Source organism: Panthera tigris, chromosome D4 (genome assembly GCF_018350195.1).
Source record: "Panthera tigris isolate Pti1 chromosome D4, P.tigris_Pti1_mat1.1, whole genome shotgun sequence".
Taxonomy (NCBI): domain Eukaryota; kingdom Metazoa; phylum Chordata; class Mammalia; order Carnivora; family Felidae; genus Panthera; species Panthera tigris.
In genome coordinates, this window is record NC_056672.1 from 70,321,502 (window position 1) to 70,343,260 (window position 21,759).

General features: G+C 42.8%; 1 protein-coding gene across 1 annotated transcript; it reads right to left on the minus strand.

The window, feature by feature from the left end:
• Positions 1-718: 718 nt before the first annotated feature.
• On the minus strand, positions 719-14,472 carry TXN (thioredoxin). The gene is made up of 5 exons (XM_042964277.1): positions 14,322-14,472; positions 9,831-9,935; positions 9,319-9,378; positions 1,414-1,479; positions 719-934 (listed from the first exon to the last, which is right to left on the minus strand). The coding sequence occupies exons 1-5, from the start codon at positions 14,343-14,345 to the stop codon at positions 872-874; spliced, it is 318 nt and encodes a 105-aa protein (XP_042820211.1). The 5' UTR covers positions 14,346-14,472; the 3' UTR covers positions 719-871.
• Between the last annotated feature and the right edge of the window lie 7,287 nt (positions 14,473-21,759).

A 21,759-nucleotide genomic window follows, 5' to 3' on the forward strand; every position in this document is an offset into this window, starting at 1 on the left:
CTTGCCTTTCATTAAAGACTCATGACTTCAACACTCTTTACCACTTAGGTAAGTATGTCTATCAGGCCTATAAAACCAGTCTCTTAAGATACTTGGAGGGAATCAAAGTTCCCATGGAAATGTTTGCAGAACTCCCTTGTGAGGCAACCACACAGTTCTGCTAACTGATAGAACATGACTCAGTTACCACTAGCAAAACAGCAGCTCACTGTAACTTTCAAGACAGGAATCTCAAAACCAGAGAAATTCCTTCCTGGATGGACCTCAATTTTGGTCACGAGGATCAGTCAGAGGGGATTTGCCTGCTAGAAAAGAGAATACGATTTTCTCTGTTCATAGGAGTCAAACAATTTTAACATAGTACTCTATTACCTGCATTGCCCCCAACAAGATTTTTAACCTTAATCAATAGCCTAGGGCATCTTGGGTGACTCAGTTAAGTGTGCAACTCTTGATTTTGGCTCAGGTCATGATCTCACAGTTCCCAGGTTTGAGCCCCATGTCGGGCTGTGCCGACAGTGAGGAGCCTGCTTAGGATTCTGTCTCCCTCTCTTTCTGCCCCTCTCCTGTGCTCACTTGCTCTCAAAATAAATAAACTTCAGGTGCCTCTTCTGCTGTCCCTTAAAAAACAAAATCAATGGCCACCAAGGTCACTAAGAAGTTACCACCTACTGGCCACATTTCACCTATCTGAAAGCTATTCAAAGACACCAGACAGTTTTAAAAAGGGTAGAATTAATATTTTATTGTCACTTATAATCAGATGGCAGTTGGGTATATAGTCTTCACACTTGATCTTTCCTTTTTTGTAAATAAAAAAAATTACAAGTTTTCAAGAGCCAATGGCTGGTTATGTTTTCAGAAAACATAATTAGATTAATTCATTGATGGTAGCTTCAAGTTTTTCCTTATTAGCTCCAGAAAATTCACCCACCTGTTAAGAGAATATTGAATTGCAGTTAGATGTAGCACCGTAACCTTGTTTTGTGACTAAGCTATCACAGAATGGGGAAAGGAGGGGGAGAGCAGAGGGAGCGGGAGTATCATCTTACTTGAAAGACTGGTCGTTATCCAGAGATACGTACATTTTAAGTTAAGAAACAAACACAAACTAAGAGGGGGGAATAAAAAGCCCTGAAGGCTGAGGTACAATTTCTTACGCAAATCTCTCTCAAAGATAAATGTACTTTATAAATATGAAGCACGAATCATGGTGGATCTTCTAACAAAGATCAATTTTCAATTAGATGTCCCAGTATGTACTGAAATCACTGAAGAATAACCTATTTACATATTCTTAAAAGTAGACAATGGGGACAGGATTCCCAATGTGAAGGAATAAGTCCCTTCAGTGTCTTAATTTACACTGTGTTTCCCTATTGTTCAGCTGGATTTAAGGTCAAATGTACCTACCTTCTGTCCCTTTTTAAAAAACTGGAAGGTTGGCATGCATTTGACTTCACACTCTGAAGCAACATCCTGTGTGGGGCGGGGAGAGGATGAAAACAAGACTGAGTATTAAGCTCTGGCCTAAGTAATCCCAGATGTTCCCCCCCTGCCCCCCCACCCCGTTATACACCTCATTTAAGCATATGAAGAACGACAGAATGAATGTAATGGCAGCACAAAACCCAAACTCGTTATAGTCTCAATGAAAATTAACATGTACTCTCCTCTTTGAGGGCCACCAATAAGCAGAATGCTACTGGCCTCAGATATATACAGTGACCCAGTGAGCTCTTTAATCCAATTCTATGTTGGCTAGTTCAAGTATAAAGAAGCAGTAACAAATTCTGCTGTACGTATGTATACTCAGGATTTTAATCTTAACTATTCCTCAGAATCAGCACTTGCCTTCTTTGCTCCTAAGTTTTCTGAGTCTTTATTATGGGAATAGAGTCCATACATGAAGGTCATAAAGACTAAAACCCAGCGTTAGCAAGAGGAACAATTCACTTGCCCAAGAATTGTTCAAGAACAAAGTCCTATAACCCAAAGGCAAAGTTCCACACTGGTTTTTTTCTGCTTTTAATTAAACATTGACTTGTAGATTCTCAAACTTGGCTGCATATCAAGAAACAGAGGTCCCTGGACTATCAAACGTTCCTTAATTCTGTTACAGGAACACTAAACGAGAACCTCTAACACCCCCCTACCCCCACCATACCTTTTTCACACAGGGTTTGGAGGGAAATGCCTCAGGAAATGGTTGGGTTTGGACAAGCGTTCAGGTGAAAAGATCCATTAGGGATTGAAAATATCAGCATGGTCCTCAAGAGGCTTGGGAAAGAAATGTAGAACCACACAGCAGCTAAGGAGCAAAAAGCAGTGAAGGACAGCAACCAAGGAGGCTGAACTCTGAGAACCAGATTTCAGAAACCAAACAGTTTACAGAGGAAAGAAAGGCATCACGGTGACTTCTAATATACAATTTGGGAGGGCACAGGACTATAAAAATGGAGTGATCTCTCTGAGCCACTGGTAATGGCAGTATGCCAGCTTATTAATTTGACCTCTTCCTCTGAGACTGGAAAGAAAAGTGTGGTTTTACAGCTTTATAAATTTGCATTGTTGGTAGCCTGGGCAGGAAGGGTAGTGGATAATACTGTCGGAGTTCCTTTTGGATATCCTTGACTCTTCCTCTAAATGCTGGCTAACACAGAGGCACAAGGACAGTAATGACTGGAGTAAAAATGGCTAACAGGTTCTGAACGCCTAGGGAAACTACTAAGAACATGCGATAAGACCACCACATAAAATTCCAATAATTCCCTTGTAGCAAGAGCATCCAAGATTGAAAACGTGGTGAAGAGTTGACAGGAAGACTATGAACTGCCCATGTCAAGGTTCTGGAGGAGTACTCAGAAAATCAGAAGATGATAAGTTAGGCTGGGGGGCTGACTTAGGTAAAAGACTGAAAACTGGTCATCTGAGGGGCTGAATCTGATCCAGATACACTGCTTGGCTCATGCAAGAGCTTCAGAACAAATCTTTGCATTGGCTGCCCACTAGCAGATCCTTCTCACACTGGAGTATCTGGAAACACTGGGCTCATCCCTCACAGCACTGGGGAGAGCAGCTGTTTGGTATAGCCCCTTCCCTCTCTTACACACACGGAAGCCATCGGTTGGACACCACCTTTCATCCAGGCAGTTGGCAAAAGGCTCAAAGTAAAAGGGTGTTTGTGTTATATTCATGGTAGAAGGGCAGCAGCCTGGAAAGGGTAAGCCACCCTCTTCCCCACTTATTTTTCCTTTCTTAATGTTTTATTTACCTTTTGAGAGAGCACAAGTGGTGCACAAGTGGAGGCAGAGAGAGGGGGACCGAGGATCCAAAGCAGGCTCTTCACTGGTAACAGTGAGCCTGATGTGGGGCTCAAACTCAGGAACCACGAGATCATGGCCTGAGCCAAAGCTGGATGCTCAACTTGGACGTTCAACCTACTGAGCCATCCAGGTGCACTGCCCCCGCCCCCTCCACTTCTAATTAGAAACTCACCGGGGGAGTGAGCTGCATCACACACAAAGGCAGGTAAAACAGGGCTGGCCAGTCGTCATAACTTTCTGCTGAGAAAGCTTTATCAGCAGAAAATACAGGGTCTCGTCTCATTCAATGGATGTGACAGTCTAATCGATGTTCTCAGGATTCTGGATGTCTTCTGCCTCAACTAGCCAGAGACCAGCGTTCCTGCGTTGGTACAACTGCTGAATTTACAATAAAATAAATCCTGAGGCACCTGAGTGGCTCAGTAGGTCAAGCTTCCATTCTTGATTCTGGCTCAAGTCATGATCTCATGGTTGATGAGATCAAGCCCCAAGTTGGGCTCTGTGCTGACAGTGCAGAGCCTGCTTGGGACTCTCTCAATAAGAGACTTATTAAACAAGGGACTTATAAAAAACTAAATCCCCAAACTGGAAAATAGACGAATACTCAGAAGTGGTGCCAAGGCTCTGTGATAGCATTCAAAAAATCCTGGGGCATCTGCATGGCTCAGTCCATTAAATGTCTGACGCTTGATTTGGGGTCAGGTCACCATCTCATGGTTTGTGAGCTCAAGCCTGCTTGGATTTCTCTCTCCTCTCAAAATAAGATGAACAAGATGTATTTTTTAAATTTTAAAAATTGCACTCAAATCTTTAAAACTTTACCATGTAAAGCATTTAGAATTTGCTTTCATTAGGTGTGAAGGTGGTTTTGTTTTGCTTTGTTTATGGTATGGAATCCTAGGTCGCCTTGATTCCCAAAAGTGAGGCTTTGTTATTTCCAATTTCTGTATATCCTTGTGACTAAATCCTCAGACACATCTTAGGGCAAAAACCTTAAAGTGAAACTGATGGGCCTAGGAAGATCATTTTCATTTTATAGAAGTATAACCTACATTCAAAGCAAAAAATTGGAAGAAGGAAACCAGTCCTAATCTGTACAAGCCACCATAAACATCTCACTAGTGTACCTAAATGCTTTTCTTTATAAAACCTATCCTGCGTGCACGGTAACACACCTGTATACTCAGTATAATATATACATACAGTGGACTTTTCCCCGTGAAAAAGTACACAATCATTTTTTATGGCCTAATAGCAGCTGCTGTATGGAGGTATCATCACTGGAACTAGTCCACTGGTCAATAAGTAAAAGGCTTTGATTTTTGCTTAATGTAAACACTTGCATCTTCCTATGCAAATATCTACATCCTGGGTCAATCACCACCCCTGGAAGTAGAACTGCTAAGACAAAGAACATGTTTTTGAATAGGCTTGAAGCCCATTGCAGAGCCAATGTGGGGCTTGGACTCATAACTCTGAGATCAAGACCTGAGCTGAGATTAAGAGGTGGACACTTAACCAACTGAGCCACCCAGGCACCCCAAACATGCTCCTTTTCAAAGCTCTAGACACACATTCATATCGGGAGGTACTTCAGTACATATCAATTTCAGGATTTATCATGATTTTTGCCACCCAGTCTGACTTCACTTGATCAAATCCATCAGCCCTTCTCTACCCCATTCATTAAAAGTGCGAGCTTGAGCATTAAACAGACTTCAGGTCTGTGATTGAATTTTTCCAGGCCCATTTCCTCAGTGGCAAGAGTAAAAACAGTTCTGTTCTTGAGATTATGAAAGCCAGGGCCATCAATGTGCTTAACAGCTCCATCATTTCTGGAAATATGTTCAGTATTTACTAGGATTTTTGTTTGAATGTCTTCTAGGTTAGGGGTGCTTGGGTGGCTCAGTCAGTTGAGCATCCGGCTTCAGCTCAGGTCATGATCTCATGTTTCATGGGTTCGACAACTGTGCCAACAACTCAGAGCCCGGAACCTGCCTCGGATTCTGTGTCTCCTCTCTCTGCCCCTCCCCCACTTGCACTCTCAAAAATAAACATTAGAAAACAAATTTTAATGGAGGTAGAAATGCAACATCTTAACTCCAAACTGTTAATGATTAATACATGTTTAAATAGAGTTGATCCTATTTTTTTTTTGAACTGTCTATTCTGTTCCATGCGTACACCTACCTACATTACAAGACTACATTGTTTTAATAAGGGCAGCTAATACACTGTATTTTTACAGGGCTTTTCCTTTCTCATTTCCCACAACTTCTCTCCCAATTAGTGTTTGTTTTTTAAAAATACTTTCCTGACTGTATTTTTTCAGAATGGCACACTGAGATCTAATCAGACCAACTTGGGAGTACTCCATTTTAATAATACTGAGTCACTATCCAGGAACATAGTACGCCCATCTATTAATATCTTTTATGGACTTCAGTCAAGTTTTAGTTCATAACTAGCATTTGATCTCTACTCTCTAAAATTAGTATTTCTTTCTACTACTTGTTCTATGGACTAATTTGCCTATTCCTATAGTGACTTGAAAGGTATTCATACTTAAAAATTTAGTTACATTTGAAGCCTTAAACATTCTCCATCCTAAGTTTATCACGTTCCTCACTTAACTAGTCCACCCCCTAATGACACCCCCAACTCCTATTTTTTGTAAACAATCTGGAATTTAAAAAAAAATTACATAAAGCAAAATTCAGTTTTTACGGGGTGTTTAAGTTCTGGGAGTTCTGACAAATGCATAGTCAGGTAACATCAAAATCAAGATACAGACCGGTTCCCTTGCTCACCTACAATCTCCTCAGCAGCCCCTTGATACTCAAGTCCTCCCCTACCCCAATCTGTTCTCCATCCCTCTGGTTTTGCCCAATCTCAGATTTGTATACGTCTTTATCAGTAAGTGTAATAAGACTACTTTTTCTCTTATTAAATTTAGTTTCATTGGTTTTCAGCTTAGAATTCCATACAGCCAAAGTAACTTCAAACCTGCTTTTGTCATTTCTACGAAGTCCTTCCTGGCTGTTCTAATCAAAACGGCAACATAGGGTGGTTCTAAAAGGCTGCACAACCATCGGGTCTAAATTACTTTGTTTCTTGTTTTAATTTACAAAATAAGTATCCTACCCTGTACAGAGTTGGGAGTAGAGCCCAGCATTTTCAAAAGGGCTGGTACCCCTCAAAATGATTTTGAGGGCCACATGGTGTGTCCACACCTCCTGATGGTCTGTTTGAATCTATTATACCTAAAAGCTAACTTCTTCCTGCCCAAGTGCTTACAGAGTCTTCTATCTATTAAAACTGTATGTTGCTTATGCCAAAGACAGTACAAAGTACCCTAAGGCTGAAATTCAGCAGGAATTATCTGCACAAAAATTTAAACTAGTTCAGTCATTAATAATTTCACCCATTAATGACAGAATCTAATACGGAGAAATGTGACTGATGTACTTTTTATCCCTTGTCTCGATTTTACAATCGAAATGAGGGGATGCTTTTACCTAGAGCTGCAAAGCAACTGGAGGATCTACTCCTGTGACTTGGAAATTCCCCGAGGAAAAACTGGCTGATTGTTTAATGAACTCCTTTTTGACAGAACTGGCAAGGAGGGTAATTCAGAATGGCGAGGTGAGTAGGTGCTGACAGCAGTTATTATGTGTAGGTGACCAACGGGTTCTTACTCCCTAACAGATCGAGGAGGCTATTTAGATGGTAATAGTACCACAAAAGTAGTCAAAGAAAAATCCTGTACGGTGCTCAATCTTTAGAATATGGAGGCAAAGTGAAAAGTCCCCAACTTGTGAGAGGGTCACTCCAAGGTCTAGAAACGTTCAGGGTGTGTACGCTAACCAGACAGAAAGGAGGAGTTCTCTCACATAGAGTCCTTGACTGCTTTGCACATCTCCTTCCCCGAGGTTTTAGACTCAGGCAGTGAAAGCACCTGCCCTCGGTCCAGCAAGGTGCAAGAGTCCACCCTGGCAGGCTCTGCTTCAACTGACCTAGCCCTCCTCTTGTGCTGTAGCCCCATCACCTGCTCTATGCAGGCAACTGTCATCAGAGCTCTCATGAGGATTAAGTGACCTAACGCGGGCAGAGCACCTAGCAGGTTGTCCTGTCACATAAAAACTTTGGAGAGTCGCTTGCTATCTGATAGGGCCATAGTACCAGTCAGAAATTTCTCTAGTCCCTTCCAGGTGCCATTTTCACATGCCTACAGTGATCATATAAAAAAAATAAGTCTGTAAATTAGGTTTAGATCGGGAGCTAGAATTTTTTTCCCAAGCACATGCTATCTACTGTCATTTTGTTAAAACTCTGGGACACATCAGAACAATAACGTCATCATTTAATAAATTCATTCTACACCCACTACGCTTTACCACAGCCAAGTAAATAAGACAGGGTCTCTCATCCCAAGAAACTTATAGGCGCTAATGGTAAAGGACAGACAAAAGAATACACCACTAGCTAAGATTCACCGAACGTGTGCCAGGCCCTGTTCTCGGCACCTTCTACGTATTAGGTCATGGAATCCTGACAACTACTACTTTGTGATGTTGGATAAGCACTGCCATTTTACAGAGGCTCAAACAGGCACAGCTGATAAAGGATGGAGCTGGAAAATAAGGCAGGCCACCTAAATATGGGGTCCTCCCCAATCCACTACCATAAACGCAAGGGGAAAGGAGGGGCAAAGGACATCATGGAGACACAGAGGAAAGGGAACTAACTTAGTCCAGGTATAAAAGGGGGTAAGTGGAGAAAGGTTCCTGGAGAAGATGTGAAGCGTATGACTAGGAGTTTGTTAGGTATGAAAGGGAAGGATGAGCCAGGTAGATAGAGAGGACCTCACCAGTAAAGGTATGAGTATAGAATGAGAAAAGGTGCTTAGAAAAAGCGATGTGGTGTCGACAGGTGCTTACAGGTTTGGAAAGTACTGCCACATACTTGTTTTTATAAACCTTTCAGGACCTTTACTAAACATTCCAGGTTTGCTCAATGAAAAAGCCACACTTGGAGGTTGATGGGGCAGGTGTCAAGATCCGGGCACAGAGAAGAACCAGAGCTGAAGGGAGAAGAGAGGCTGGCCTAAAGGAGAAGTCCTGCAGCCAGGCCTGGAACCCGCGTGAGCACCCTTACTGCCGCAGCATACCCTACACCCTCCTGCCCCCCTGGGGCTAAGGGAAAAACGTGCATGTATCTGTAAAGAACTCCCAGGTGCTGTTCTTGAACACGAACAGGCACACTCCTAGTTCAGTGGGCTGGTTACGAGGCAAGTCATGTGCCAGGAACTCGATCTGCACCCACTCTACACCAGAGCCTCCTCTACAGTACCGCATCTTAAATCCTGACTCTGCCACTAACTGTAACTCCATGGATCACTCCTCTGTGTTTATCCTCATCTGTAAAATGGGGATGGATAGCAGAAAGGCATCTGGAACAGACCTGGGCTGAACAAGTATTTGTAATGCTAATGTAACGCTAACACAGAATGCTAAACAAGTATTTGTAAAGTTAATTTCCCCTAAATTACACTCGGCTCTCTATCAAGCACCTTGGTGTCTGTTCTTTCAAACATTTGGGCTTTCTAATTGATTAAAATCAAGCAAGATGATTGTGACTACACTTTCTCATGTCACTAGTTCACAAAGAATCTTAAGAGCCGTCTCTCCATTTTCCAGTCTAAGGATTTAGTTATAATCAAATTCAATTTCGATTTAATGAGCGTCTCAACTTTCAGAAAGGTGAGCGGTAAGGTAGAGCAGCCTCAACCATCTGTTTTTATGCTTATTTTATGATGTGATGTACAAAGCTCCTGAGAGCTAGGATTAAGCTCATAATTGGCACGATGACTTTTTTTAGTGAGGGCTGTAGTCCCGGTATTATTTGACATGTATGAAAACAAGCCCTTCCAGTTCCAAGGAAAAAGCCAATGTGAAAAGCTCAGTAGTATTCCAAATTTCCAGTCACGTACCTGACAGTCATCCACATCTACTTCAAGGAACACCACGTTGGAATACTTCTCAGAGAGGGACTGGAAAATTTAAAAAAATCCAGAAAGATTCAGAACTGGGTAATGGCAGTCACTATACTCAAGCTTCTTAAATACAAACCATGATAAAAGTAGAAACTACTAATTAAAGATCTAAAGATTCAGACTAGAGACCAGGTAAGCACCAAGGACATACAGTTTCTCTGAATCAGATTCCTCCTAGTATAAAAGAATTTGACACGTCAAGCTCTGAGGCCTGAATTTCAAACAGGGCCTGGGTTTCAACTCCAAGAAAAGCAAAAACCATTTAAGACAGTTCTGACAGTTGTCTTCACTGGGCTACACATGCGTCAAAAGCAATTATTGAAGTTGTTACACTATTGCTTCTACACCAAAGGTTCAACAACAACAAAAAACACTCTGTCCTTTCCTGGCTTTGTGACCACCCACTCGAAACAGAATCTCTTATAAAACAGAACTGATTTCATACTCACATGAAAGAAGGGCTTGATCATTTTGCAAGGTCCACACCACGTGGCAGAGAAATCAACTACTACAAGTTTTTCCCCTGCACTGTTCAAGGCTTCCTGAAAAGCATACTAAGGAGAAAAAAAAGAAACGCATAGGTTAAACAGCTTCCTTTATTTCCCAAAGCCCTGATCAAACTTGATAGAATGTGATACAAAGAACAATTCAAAGGTACTGCTTTTTAAAAATCTAAGAAGCTAAAATGAACCAAACAAACTGAAAAAAATCCTACAGAGTTGATAAGACGAAACAAGTATGATGTATATAGTTTATCTATATTCAACTGAGCAAATTAAAATAAAGACATTTGTATTACATTTCCACATCAAATCTAGGTAAATGGTAAACATTCACTAAATGGGTATCAACTCATAGAGGGTCATTTCAATTGAATAAGCCACAAAGGCACAGAATTTTGCAATGTTAAAAGCTAATACTTTATTGGGGCCCCTGGGTGCTTCAGTCAGTTAAGTGTCTGACTCTTGATCTCAGCTCAGGTCACGATTTCACAGTTATTGGGCTCTGTGCTGACAGCACAGAGCCTGCTTGGGATTCTCTCTCACTCTCTTCCTGCCCTTTCCCCACTCGTGCTCTCTCTCTCAGATAAATCAACTTAAAAGCTATTACTTTATTAATTAAAATGGTCTATAGTGGAACATGTCAAAAGCTTTAAAAAAAAAAATCAAGGAAAAAATATCAAGGAAAATAAACCTCCTCCAAACGTTTACACTCAGGCAGTCACTGTTGACATTGGGCATATTTCCTTATACTCCCTTTAGTGGAGTTTCCAGAGATGAGATCATACTGCTTATGGTTGATGTCTGCCCTTTATCTCAAAACTCTGCTCTTACTGGTGACCAAATAATAGTTTTAGTTCTTCACGCAAAGAAGTTTCCTTAAATGTTTTTTTGCATTAGAAATGTCAAATAAAATTCCAGCAGTGAGACATGATCAAGAAATCCCTTACCACCCATCTCCCTGAGTCATTTACCAATGGTTTTGATATTGTAACCCTAGGAACCTAACCTTGGAGTTAGCAAGGGGCTGCTTTTTTAATCACAATTTAATCAGTGCTTACCGAAACTGGGGCAACAAAGAGAAACCAAAACATAAACATCTGTATCTGAAGTCTAGGTTTTCTTCAAGGGAAAAATGCTGGTCACATTGGTTTAATGAAAAACTAACGTTCCCCTCCCTTGAAAGCTAAGAATCATATCAGATCTGATCCACTAAAGGAAAGTAAATACCATTTAAAAAAAAAAAAAATCTAAAGTGAATTCCTCTGCAGTACAGTTACTTTTCTATATTTCTAATTTCCAACTCCTGTTTTTTGGTGAAGCAATTCACAAGTGGCATTCCCATGTCATGACTTCTATAACCTTTTCAGTTATTCAGGTACAAACTCTCACCCCACCTTCAGGGTGTGGGGAGATATTAGGTGTGTGTGAGGGGATGGGGAGAGAGAACAAATTAGAATTATAGAAATCATTTTTCCAAACCATCACCATGTTTTCCAGATGAATTTAATGCAAAGCCTTCACTAACATGATTTTTTAAAAGGTCAAACTAGCCATTCTACTACAAGAACCAGGTTAGGCAGGAAAAAAGTCAATGAATGATAACGTCCAATCAGATGAACGCACTGTTTTGTGAACATGGTTGGCTCCCAGTAAATACCTGAGATTACTTTCAACACAAAATATTATTCAAACACTCTCAAAGGTTCCCTCAAACCTTCTGATTTGCTGAATCAAATTCTAGCAAAACTACGTAAAATTCTGAAAAAAAAAAACAAAAAACAAAAAACAAACAAACCATGCAACAATAACTTTTGGCTTAACTGAAGAGTTACAGAGCCAGGTATGTGTAGAGGTCACAACAAATTGTCTTCTCCTGATACTTAAGTTGGTCTTAAAGAGACATCAATTGGAAAACGATTCAAGATTATCTCACGAGGTCTAACTCCCAGAAATTAACTATGAGGATAAATAAAGGTCCCCATCACGGACATAAATACTCAGAAAACAAAACAATGTATTTGGGGTAGATAAGAACAGATTCTAGGATTTCTTTTCCTAAACATACCCATTCTGAAGGTAATTAACAAGCATGAACGCTCATGTATAGAAGGTAGACGTTCAATAAATGGCCGATGCTATTCTTAAAAAAACAACACACAACTGGGTTGATTTCTTTCTCATCACACATTTACAGTCCACTTATATCTAAAATAGATCCCAGTGACTCTAAACTATCACACTTCAGAAAGAGAGGTCTTGGATGGCCAATGGCACCAACTTTAGCCCATCAGGATGGAAATCTAAGGTGTGTTCAATATTTACTAGTAACATTCAAATGAGTTTAACTTTTGATTAATGCCTCTGGGTCATAATTTTGAAGGTCAACTGATTATCAGGGTCTTTAGGCCCCAGGCTGTAGTCCTTTCTTGTGTAACCAATCTCCAGTCACCTTTGTACATGCCTTCCATTAATGAGGGGAGGAGGGTGCCATAACTATGACAGCTAAAATGGGGAAAGACTGAAAGGTGTGTTCTAGGAATTAATCGATTTTGTTTGCAGTGTATGGGGATTCTGAGACAACTACTATAAGCCACTCAAAGTCCTACTCTTTTAATGGGTTCTCACCTCTTAGGTTATACTGATGACATGGCCAGACCCTGGAGAACAACCCGTGAACTGATATTTGTCACTCAGTAGGTACTGAATAAAAATAGGAGGAACAAAACTCAATGACCTTTCCAACAAATGAGAGGGCTGCTAATTTTAATCTAAAAATTCACACAATAATAATAAAAAGGATGCCATTAGGAAAAAAAAAAATTAAGGACAAGCAGATAATGAACTATAATCAATCAACATATATATAGGGAAAAGTTCAGCATCACTAAAATAAGATACAAGACCATTTTTCTTATTAATGATTTGGTCAAAGTTAGGGGGGAAATGTCACTGTTGATGGGGGTGGAGTAAAAGCACTGTCCTGTGTGGTTTGGGCATTTACAAACCTGAAATAAAAGGTTCATGTCCCTTGACCCAATCGCTGCACTGGAGACCCTAAAAACTGCCTGAATGTCCAGCAATGTGTTCAGATACTCAAATGATTACAAAAGCTTCTAACTACCTGAGAAGGGCTCAGGCTAAACTTGGGGGGGGGGGGGGACGGGTAGGGAGAGGCTCAGAAAACAGGATACATAAAATAATCTTAACTACTTTGCAGGTGTTTCTAGGAAACAGAAGATCTGTCTCTGGCCAAAATTTCTACAATGACCATATACGTTTCCTGATTATAAAGTAACAAAAAGGGACCATTACAGAGAAACTTCCATTTTCGAAGCCACCCCAGCACCTCTGAGGTCCAGACATTGAAGGCGGGCGAGGGCTTGGGATGGGAGGTACCGCAGGGTAAACGCTTTGGAGGGGTTTTCCACTGTTCGAGCAACATCAATGTTCTCCCACTCACTTTTTTGACTGCATTTAACAAACACTTCTTGAGTGGCTACGGCATACCAACCAGACGCTATGTCAGGCTCAGAGTTTCCTGAGCAGCAGGGCATTAGGCTCGCAATAACTCTCGATGATGGAACACTATCCTGGACATTCCTAATAGGGCAGAACCACCACCTGGCGCGCCCGCCTCGGGGGCACTCCTGGCTGCAGCGAAAACCCCCGACCGTGGGTGAATCACGGATGGGCAGGGCAGAGGAGGCCCCTGGGCCCAGTCTTGGGGACTGAGTCATTCCAAAGCCAGGGCTGCCGGAAACACGCCCAGCGCCGCAAGAGGAGGAGTCCCGAGGGCGCGGCCCCGGCCTCACTTCCTTACGGCCACCTGGGCCCCTCGGGCCTAGAGGCCGGACTCGTACTTGCGAGGGGGCTCCAGACCGGAGCCGCCCCCTGGCGTGGAGACAGCACTCGCCAAATCTGGGGCCGGGCAGCGATGGAGGCGCCCGGGGTCTTCGGCCCGGATACGCTCCCAGGGGAGTTCACGCTGCCCGCCCAACGTGGGTGATCACGCCGCCCACCGGGGAGGGAGTGGCGGCCCGCAACCCCGCGCCTCCTTCAAGGGGCCCTCCATCTCTTTGCCCGGCCCGTATCCAGAGACGGACCGGGTCCAAGGGCAGACTTCATCCCCTCAACAGGGGCTTTCCGACCACGGGGGTGCAGGAGGCGCCGTGGGGGGACGCCTGGCGCACCGGACACAGGCAGCGGGGGGCACCCGGAACACGCCATCCAGAGCGCCCTCGCCCCTCTCCTCCCTTCCTCCGGGGCGTGCTCGGCCGCCTCGGGCGCGCCCAGGCCCGGGCTTCCCGCAGTCTCAGGCCGGACCGTCGCGTCCCCTTCCCCCAGGCTGCGGAGGGGCGCCTGCCCACCTCTCGCCCTCGCCCTCCCTGGCTACGGAGGCTGCGCGTCGCGTCCTGGCCTTCCCCGGGAAGCGCGTACCTTGCTCTCGATCTGCTTCACCATCTTGGCGGCTGGGGTCTGACAAGCGACTGTACAGACCGATGAAGGCGGATCGTAAACGCCGGACAGAGCTCGCAGAGGGCTCGGCCCGCCTTCCCTTTATAGCAACTGGGGCGGGGCGGTCGGGCGCGCGCGGCGTGCGTGTTGCGGGGGCGCGCCCGCTCGGGCCTCCCGCGCCCGCCCAGGCGCCCAGGCCAGGCCCCGCCTCCCGGAACCGTCGGGACGTCCGCTAGGGGCGGGGCCTCCCCGGGGGCGGGGCCGGCGCGGGCGCTGGGCGGGGCCCCAGGGAGTGCCCTGGACTCAAAGCCGGTGGCCCCGCCCGCCCGTCCGCACCCCAGCTGGGACCCGGGATCTGTCCGGGCGGCCGAGCGGCTTACGGGACGCGCACACTGTGCACGAGGGGGTGGGCAGGCGGGGACGCGGACGGCCACCCCCCCAGAGCCACAGGGCCACCTGGGAAGGGGTCAGCCGGCCTTAACCAAACGCCCCTGGGTTTGTGAAGGGGCCGCTTAGGCAGAGGTGGATTCCTCGAAAAGGCCCGCTATGCTCCCGCCCTCCAGCCCCGCAAACCCCACAAAGTGCTGAGTAACGCTGACCAGGAAGTATCTCTGCGCCCTCCTTTCTGGAGCTTATCGCGATGGTTTTCTTCTCTTCCTTTCTTCTTGTTCTTTTACTTTCACCCTTGAAAACGCTGCTCCAGCGTGACACTGCAGTTTGGGGTGGTAAAGACTGCCGGGAACGGGCCGGGCTCTTGACGAGCAGACAGATGCAGGCGGTGTTCTTGGCGTCTAGAGGGATGCAGGTGTGACCACGAGCTCCTCCCGACCTACCCGAGCCCCAGTGTTACTTTATGTAAAATGGGAACCATGAATAGTCTCTAACTCAGAGTGGTGGTGTTTTGAAAATTAAATAAAGTGCTTGGAAAGTGATTAAGACAAGTGCTTGGCACGGAGTAGGCACTCAATAAATAGTTATAATTAAAGCCGTTGTGAGTACTAATTAGGCTTGCTTGGTGTCATGGAGCGGGGCATGCTGATCTTGGCGATCTTATATTTATAATGGCGCCAGCACACACGTTTGTGTGAGTTTTTTTCTACCCGTGGTAGAACCTGGAAGAGAGAAGTGGGTCGTTTGTGTTGATCCAGGGATGCATTTGCAGGTTGGGTCTGGCAGCAGTGGAGTTGTGTTAGCAGGCATTGTAAAGCCGGGAGGGCCCATCAGCAGCGGGAAGTGAAGGTGGAGAACTTGCTGAGCTGGAGAGAGAAATGAAGGCATTGACGTGGGATGATGTCGGGTGGGGGTCTGGGCAGGAATTTTCAGGGTGGAACAACTCTGGATGAAGCTACATGTAGGTGTGATTGGCTGGGATGGTGAAACGGTCCCCTGCCTTCCTTCTCCCTGCTCTTGCAAACAGAGGAAGGAAGAAAACCAGAGGTTTTGAACCTATTGTGCAAACCTTCTACAGGGTTGAGGAGCACATGGCCACGAGTAAGGCTATAGACAAGACACACGTTCTGAGGAGTGGCCCGATTGCAGAAACTTTCCCAGGAGAATAAGGACTAGTGGGGCAGAAGAGGTTTTATGGGGTACCAGGACAGAATATATAACTGCTTTTCTGTTGCTGTGTCTTTGGCCCAACTTAAATCCCAGTTTTGGGGCCTTTCCATTAGTTGGTACATTCACATGGGCAATGGCAATAAATCATGTGCTGTACAAAGGGGGAGGTACAGACCTTCTATGACCATCCAAACCACCCTCAGCTGATATCTCCTCTTCTCCAAGGACCTTCCAGATATACAGTGACTCAGTTGGAAGAGGTACTGACTGCCCGCCACCTTCACAGGACCAATATAGAGTGGATATGGGGGATGCTACAATTTTAGAGAACACGAACTAGGAGGCTAGCATGTATGTTAAGAGCCCAGACTCTGCACTTAGACTCTGTGTTCACATTCCCACTCTACCACTTAGGAGCTGGGTAACTCTAGAAGAGTCTAAATAGCCTTTCTGTGCCTCAGTTTCCTCATCTATAAAATGGGGATAATAATACTTCATGCTATTACAAGAGCTGAGTGAGCTAAAATATATGTACGCTGCTTAGAAGTATGCCTGGTACACAGTAAATGCTACATGAGCTATGATTACAGGCTATTAAGTGGAATGGTGAAATCCCTCTGGAATGATGGCAAAGGTGGAAATGGAGACTATGAAACAGGTGTCAGAATCCTAAGTGAATTAAGTGATCAGGAATCAGTAACGAACAGTGAGCTCTATAACATGCCTCTCAAAGGAAAAGGATTTTTGTCCCCAAGAGCGGAAGAAAAATGAACTAAACCTGGCCCTAAAGAACAAGTCCCCGACCTGGAGGGACATGGGAAACTTGTGTCCCATTGTGGCAAGGAGGTGACATCCTGGGAGGCAAGTGAGGTGCAGGGGAATTGTTTGGGACAGCCCAGTGAGGATTTGTTTGGGTAGAGAAGTAGAGGTTAAGAAGAGGAGAGACAGGGTGATATAAAGGCCTCCATTTGAGGGGTCAGTTCTGTGTCTTAGAACTCCCAGCTATAAGAAGAAATTCCAACTCAAACTGACTCACACCAAAAAGAGAATTAGTAACTCATATTACCAAGAGCTCCAGAGGTCTAAAGATGTCACAGGGCCACCTTCTCTACGGTTTCTTTCTCGGTAGGCTCTCCACCTTATGTGAGACTGGCCCCGGCCACTCTAGGCTTCGGTTCCTACCAGCCCCATAGTCCTGAAAGAAAAGCTTTCCTTTTCTTTGTTCTAGAAAATGTTCTGGAGGCTGACCTTCATTGACTTGAGTTGGGGGTGGGGAGGGAGGGCAGCCACCTTGCTTGAACCATTTTAACCAGAAGTGAGGAAATCCAGAGGGTTAGCAGAGAAAAGGGAAATGGATGCGGGACAGGCAAAAATGGCACTTCCATGTCATCAAGCAGAACAGGAACAAGTGGCATGGGTGATAGACTTGCTTTAGGTTTCTGGGTCAGCTCAGCCTGAGGCTCCATGGGGGACTGGAAAACTAGGTTTGCTGTCTTTGTAGAGGTCCGAATTTGAAGAAAATGCAGCTCTAGGGTTTCTAAAGCAAGCTTTTTCTCAGATCATAGATTTCCCTAAGTGTGGCCCTTGACCATCTCATTCAGCATAGCTGGGGGTACTTGATGACGCTGGACCACACCCAGACACGTGCATGGGATAACAATTTTTTGAGGTAGATCCATGGGATCTGCATTTCAAAGAAATATCCTTTGGAAATATCCACTATGGAAAACAATTTGGAGGTTCCTCGAAACTTTAATAATAGAAATACCATATGATCCCGTAATTCCACCAGTAGGTATTTGCCCAAAGAAAATGGAAACACTAATTTGAAAAGATGTATGCCCTTCTATGCTTATTGCAGGATTATTTCTAATAGCCAAGATATGGAAGCAGCCCAAGTGTCCATGGATAGATGAGTTAATAAAAAAAAAAATGTATACACACACAATGTAATATACTCAGCCATAATAAAGGATGAGATCTTGCCATTTGCAATAACACAGATGGACCTAGAGGGTATTATGCTAAGTGAAATAAATCAGACAGAGACTGTCGAACATACCATATGATTTCCTTTATCTATGTGGAATCTAAAAAACACAACAAATGAATAAACAAAAAGCAGGATCAGACCTATACATACAGAGAACAAAACTTTGGCTGCCAGAGAGTGGCGTGGCGGCAGGGGTGGGGGGGTGGGGGGATGAGGTAGGGGAAGGGGGAGGTGGGAGGGAGGTTTGGAGGGGATAGGCAAAATGGGTAAAGGGGGATGGCAGATACAGGCTTCCAGTTATGGAATGAATAAGTCATGAGGATAAAAGGTACACATAGGGAATAGAGTCAATAATTTTGTAATGACATTGTATGGTGACAGATGGTAGCTACATTTGTGGTGTGCACAGCATAATGTATAGAGTTGTGGAATCAATATGCTGTACGCCTGAAACTAATATAACATTGTGTGTCAACTATACTGAAATTAAATACATACATACATACATACATACATACAACCAGTCCTTGGGGCACGGTGGGGGGGCTTGAAGATTGTTTAGCAAGAGTCGATTTGAGAACATGGTAAGTGATATCAAAATTGGGAGCTCAAAATACCATAGTAGAGAAGATGACTGAAGGAAAAGGAACACACATGTGGAACGATCATTGAGTGCCAAGCCTAGAGCTGGCTGTATTGTATCATTCTTCTCAACACTGCCCTTGGAAGTAGATATTATTCTTTCCATTGTACAGAGAAGAAAATCAAGGTTCAAAAAGTTTATCTGGTCACATCAAATGCACACTGATTCTTTTTAACACTGTACTTCAGGTTCCCAGCCAGAGCAATTAGGTAAGAAAAAGAAATAAAAGGCATCTGAATTGGAAAGGAAGAAGCAAAACTCTCTTTGCAGATGACATGATCTTGTATATAGAAAATCCTGAAGATCCTAAAAACTATTAGAATAAGCAAGATTAGCAAGGATGTAAGATTTGTCTCAATCTACAAAATTCAAAAACAATGAATTACTTGTATATAAATTTAATAAAAGAAGTATAAGACTTGTACAGTGAAAATTGCAAAATCTCATTAAAAGGAATGAAAGAGTTAAGTAAATGGAAAGACAGCCCATGTTTATGGGTTGGAAGACAATATTATCAAGGTGTTAATGCTTCCCCAATTGATCTATGGGTTCAATACAATCCCTGTCAAAATCCCAGGTGCTTTTTTTGCTGTTTGACAGCTTTGACAAGCTGTTTCTAAAATTTAGTGGAAATGCAAGGGACACAGAATAGCCAAGGGAATCTTGAAAGAGAACAAAGTTGGAGGACTTACACTTTCTAATTTTAAGACTTACTACAAAGTTACAATATTCAAAACAGTGTGGTACTGGCAAAAGGATACTCATATCAACCAATAGGATAGAACTGAAAGTCCAGAAATAAACCAATAAATTTATGTTCAGTTCATGAGTGCAAGACCATTCAAAGGAGAAAAGATAGTATCTTCAATAAGTGGTGCCGGGACAGTTGAATATCAACCCACATGCAGAAAGGATAAGGTTGGACTTATACCTTACACCATTTATAAAAATTAACTCAAAATGGATCAAAGATCTAAATGTAAGAGCTAAAACTATAAAGCTATTAGAAGGAAACATAAGTATAAATTTCTGTGACCTTGGATTAAGCAATGATTTCTTAGATATGATAACAAAGAACAAGGAACCAAAAAAATGAGATAAATTGGACTTCAAAACTATAAAAATTTGTGCTTCAAAGGACATCCAAGAGAGCAAAAAGACAACCTACAGAATGGGAGAAGTGTATTTGTAAATCATGTATTTGTGAAGGGACTTGATTTTAGAATACATAGAGAATTCTTACAACTCAACAGTAAAAAGACAGCTCATTAAAAAAATTGGCAAAGTGTTTCTCTAAAGAATATACACAAATGGCCGATAAACACACGAAGATACATTCAACGTAATTAAACATTGGAGACACACAATTAAAACTACTATGAGATACTACTTTATACACACTAAGATTGCTATATAAAAGACAGACAACAGTGCATCTGAGTTGAGCATCAGACTCTTGATTTCGGCTCAGGTCATGATCCCAGAGTCATAGGATCGAGCCCTGTGTTGGGCATGCTGAGCATTGAGCCTGCTTGAGATTCTCTCTCTCCCTCCCTCTGACCCTCTCCCACACTTACATACTCTCTCTCTAAAAAATAACAAAAATAAAAATAAAAGACAATAACAGGTGTTGGTGCGGATGTGGAGATATTGGAATGCTCATACATCACTTGTGGGTATGAAAAATGGCACAGCTGCTATGGAAAACAGTTTGGCAATTCCTCATAAGTTAAACACAGAGTTACCAAATGATCTAGCAATTCCACTCCTAGATGTATACCCAAGAAGGTTGACAATATATGTGTACATAAAAACTTGCACACAAATATTCATAGCAGCATTATTCTTAAGAGCTAAAATGTAGAAACAACCCAAATATCCATCAACTGATGAATGGATAACAAAATGTAGTATATCCACTACACTATTTATTTGGCCATAAAATGGAACAAAGTTATGATACATGCCACAATATAGATGAACCTTAAAAACATGTTCAATGAAAGAAGCCAGCCAGAAAAGGCCACATATTGAATGGTTCCATTTGTCTGAAATGTCCAGAATAGGTGAATACATAGCATCCGTAAATGAGTGGTTTCCAGGAGCTCTGGGAAGAGGGGAATGGAGACTACCAATGGATATGGAAGTGTTTTTTTTGAGGTCTTAAATATGTTCTGGAATTAGATAGTGGTGATGATTATACAACTTTGTGAAAATACTAAAAGCCACTGAACTATAAAACAAAACTGAGATAAGGGTAATCTATCTGCCTTCACAAAATTATCTCATGTAAATAAATATGTTCTTCAAATTCTAAAAAAAAAAAAAAAAAAAAAAAACAAAACAAAAAGAAAGAAAGAAAAGAAAAAGAAAAAAGAAAACCCTTTCAACTAAAGCCAGATGAAACCAGTTCTTGTAATTGTACTTTGGAAACCAAAAGGTGTGAGTTAATGTGAGTAGAATATCTTTGTCCAATGCCTTTAGCCACTGGTCTAGAGCCAAGGGTAACCTTGACTCCCGTGGGAAGGACAACTTGCTAATCTATAACCATCAATCAACCAGGAAGTACATATTTTTTATTATCTACTCCTTACCTAGAGGGTGCTGGCATGCCAAATCATTCAGTGGTACTCTATCAATAACCCAACTATGAATGATTATTCTTACAAACAGTTAAACTTGAAGGGAAGGAAACTGATCCCAGAAAAGGGTTTTACATGCTTGGATCCTTAAGACCTAAAAGAAGTGTTCAAATGAAATGAGATACATAGTTGTCCAGGACATCAAATCCTGGAACCATTTAGATATCACTTGACTACGAAGAAGTAATTAAATGGTCCAACAAGCACATTCAAGATTATTTTGATGTGGCAACTTTGAGGGTATGGTCAAGGTGTCACAACCCAAGATATAAAACACATTATCAGTCAGATTACTTTGTTATATTGGCCTTTACCTTTTGTTCATCATTGTAACTCAGCACATGTTTGTGAGGCATGTTCTATCATGACTCTCTTTCCCAGGGTAATAGGGCTAAGTCCTTAAATTAGAGTCTTTATCAGAAATAAAGGTGAATTAAAGAGAGAACAAAACTTTAAAATGTATCATTGTATGTAATGTATACCAGATGTGAGGTGATCTTCATTTTGCTCATAAAGGATATCTTTACTCTAATAAAGCACTTGGAATTTCTCTATTTCTCCATCCATTGCTACTGCCCCAGT

Excerpts from the sequence above, each read along its gene's own strand:
- TXN (XM_042964277.1), bottom strand. The coding sequence starts at position 14,345 with ATGGTGAAGCAGATCGAGAGCAAG. Across the intron at positions 9,936-14,321 it reads TGAAGCAGATCGAGAGCAAG|TATGCTTTTCAGGAAGCCTT; the intron begins GTACGCGCTTCC and ends TTTTCTCCTTAG. Across the intron at positions 935-1,413 it reads TTTTTAAAAAGGGACAGAAG|GTGGGTGAATTTTCTGGAGC; the intron begins GTAGGTACATTT and ends TTCTCTTAACAG.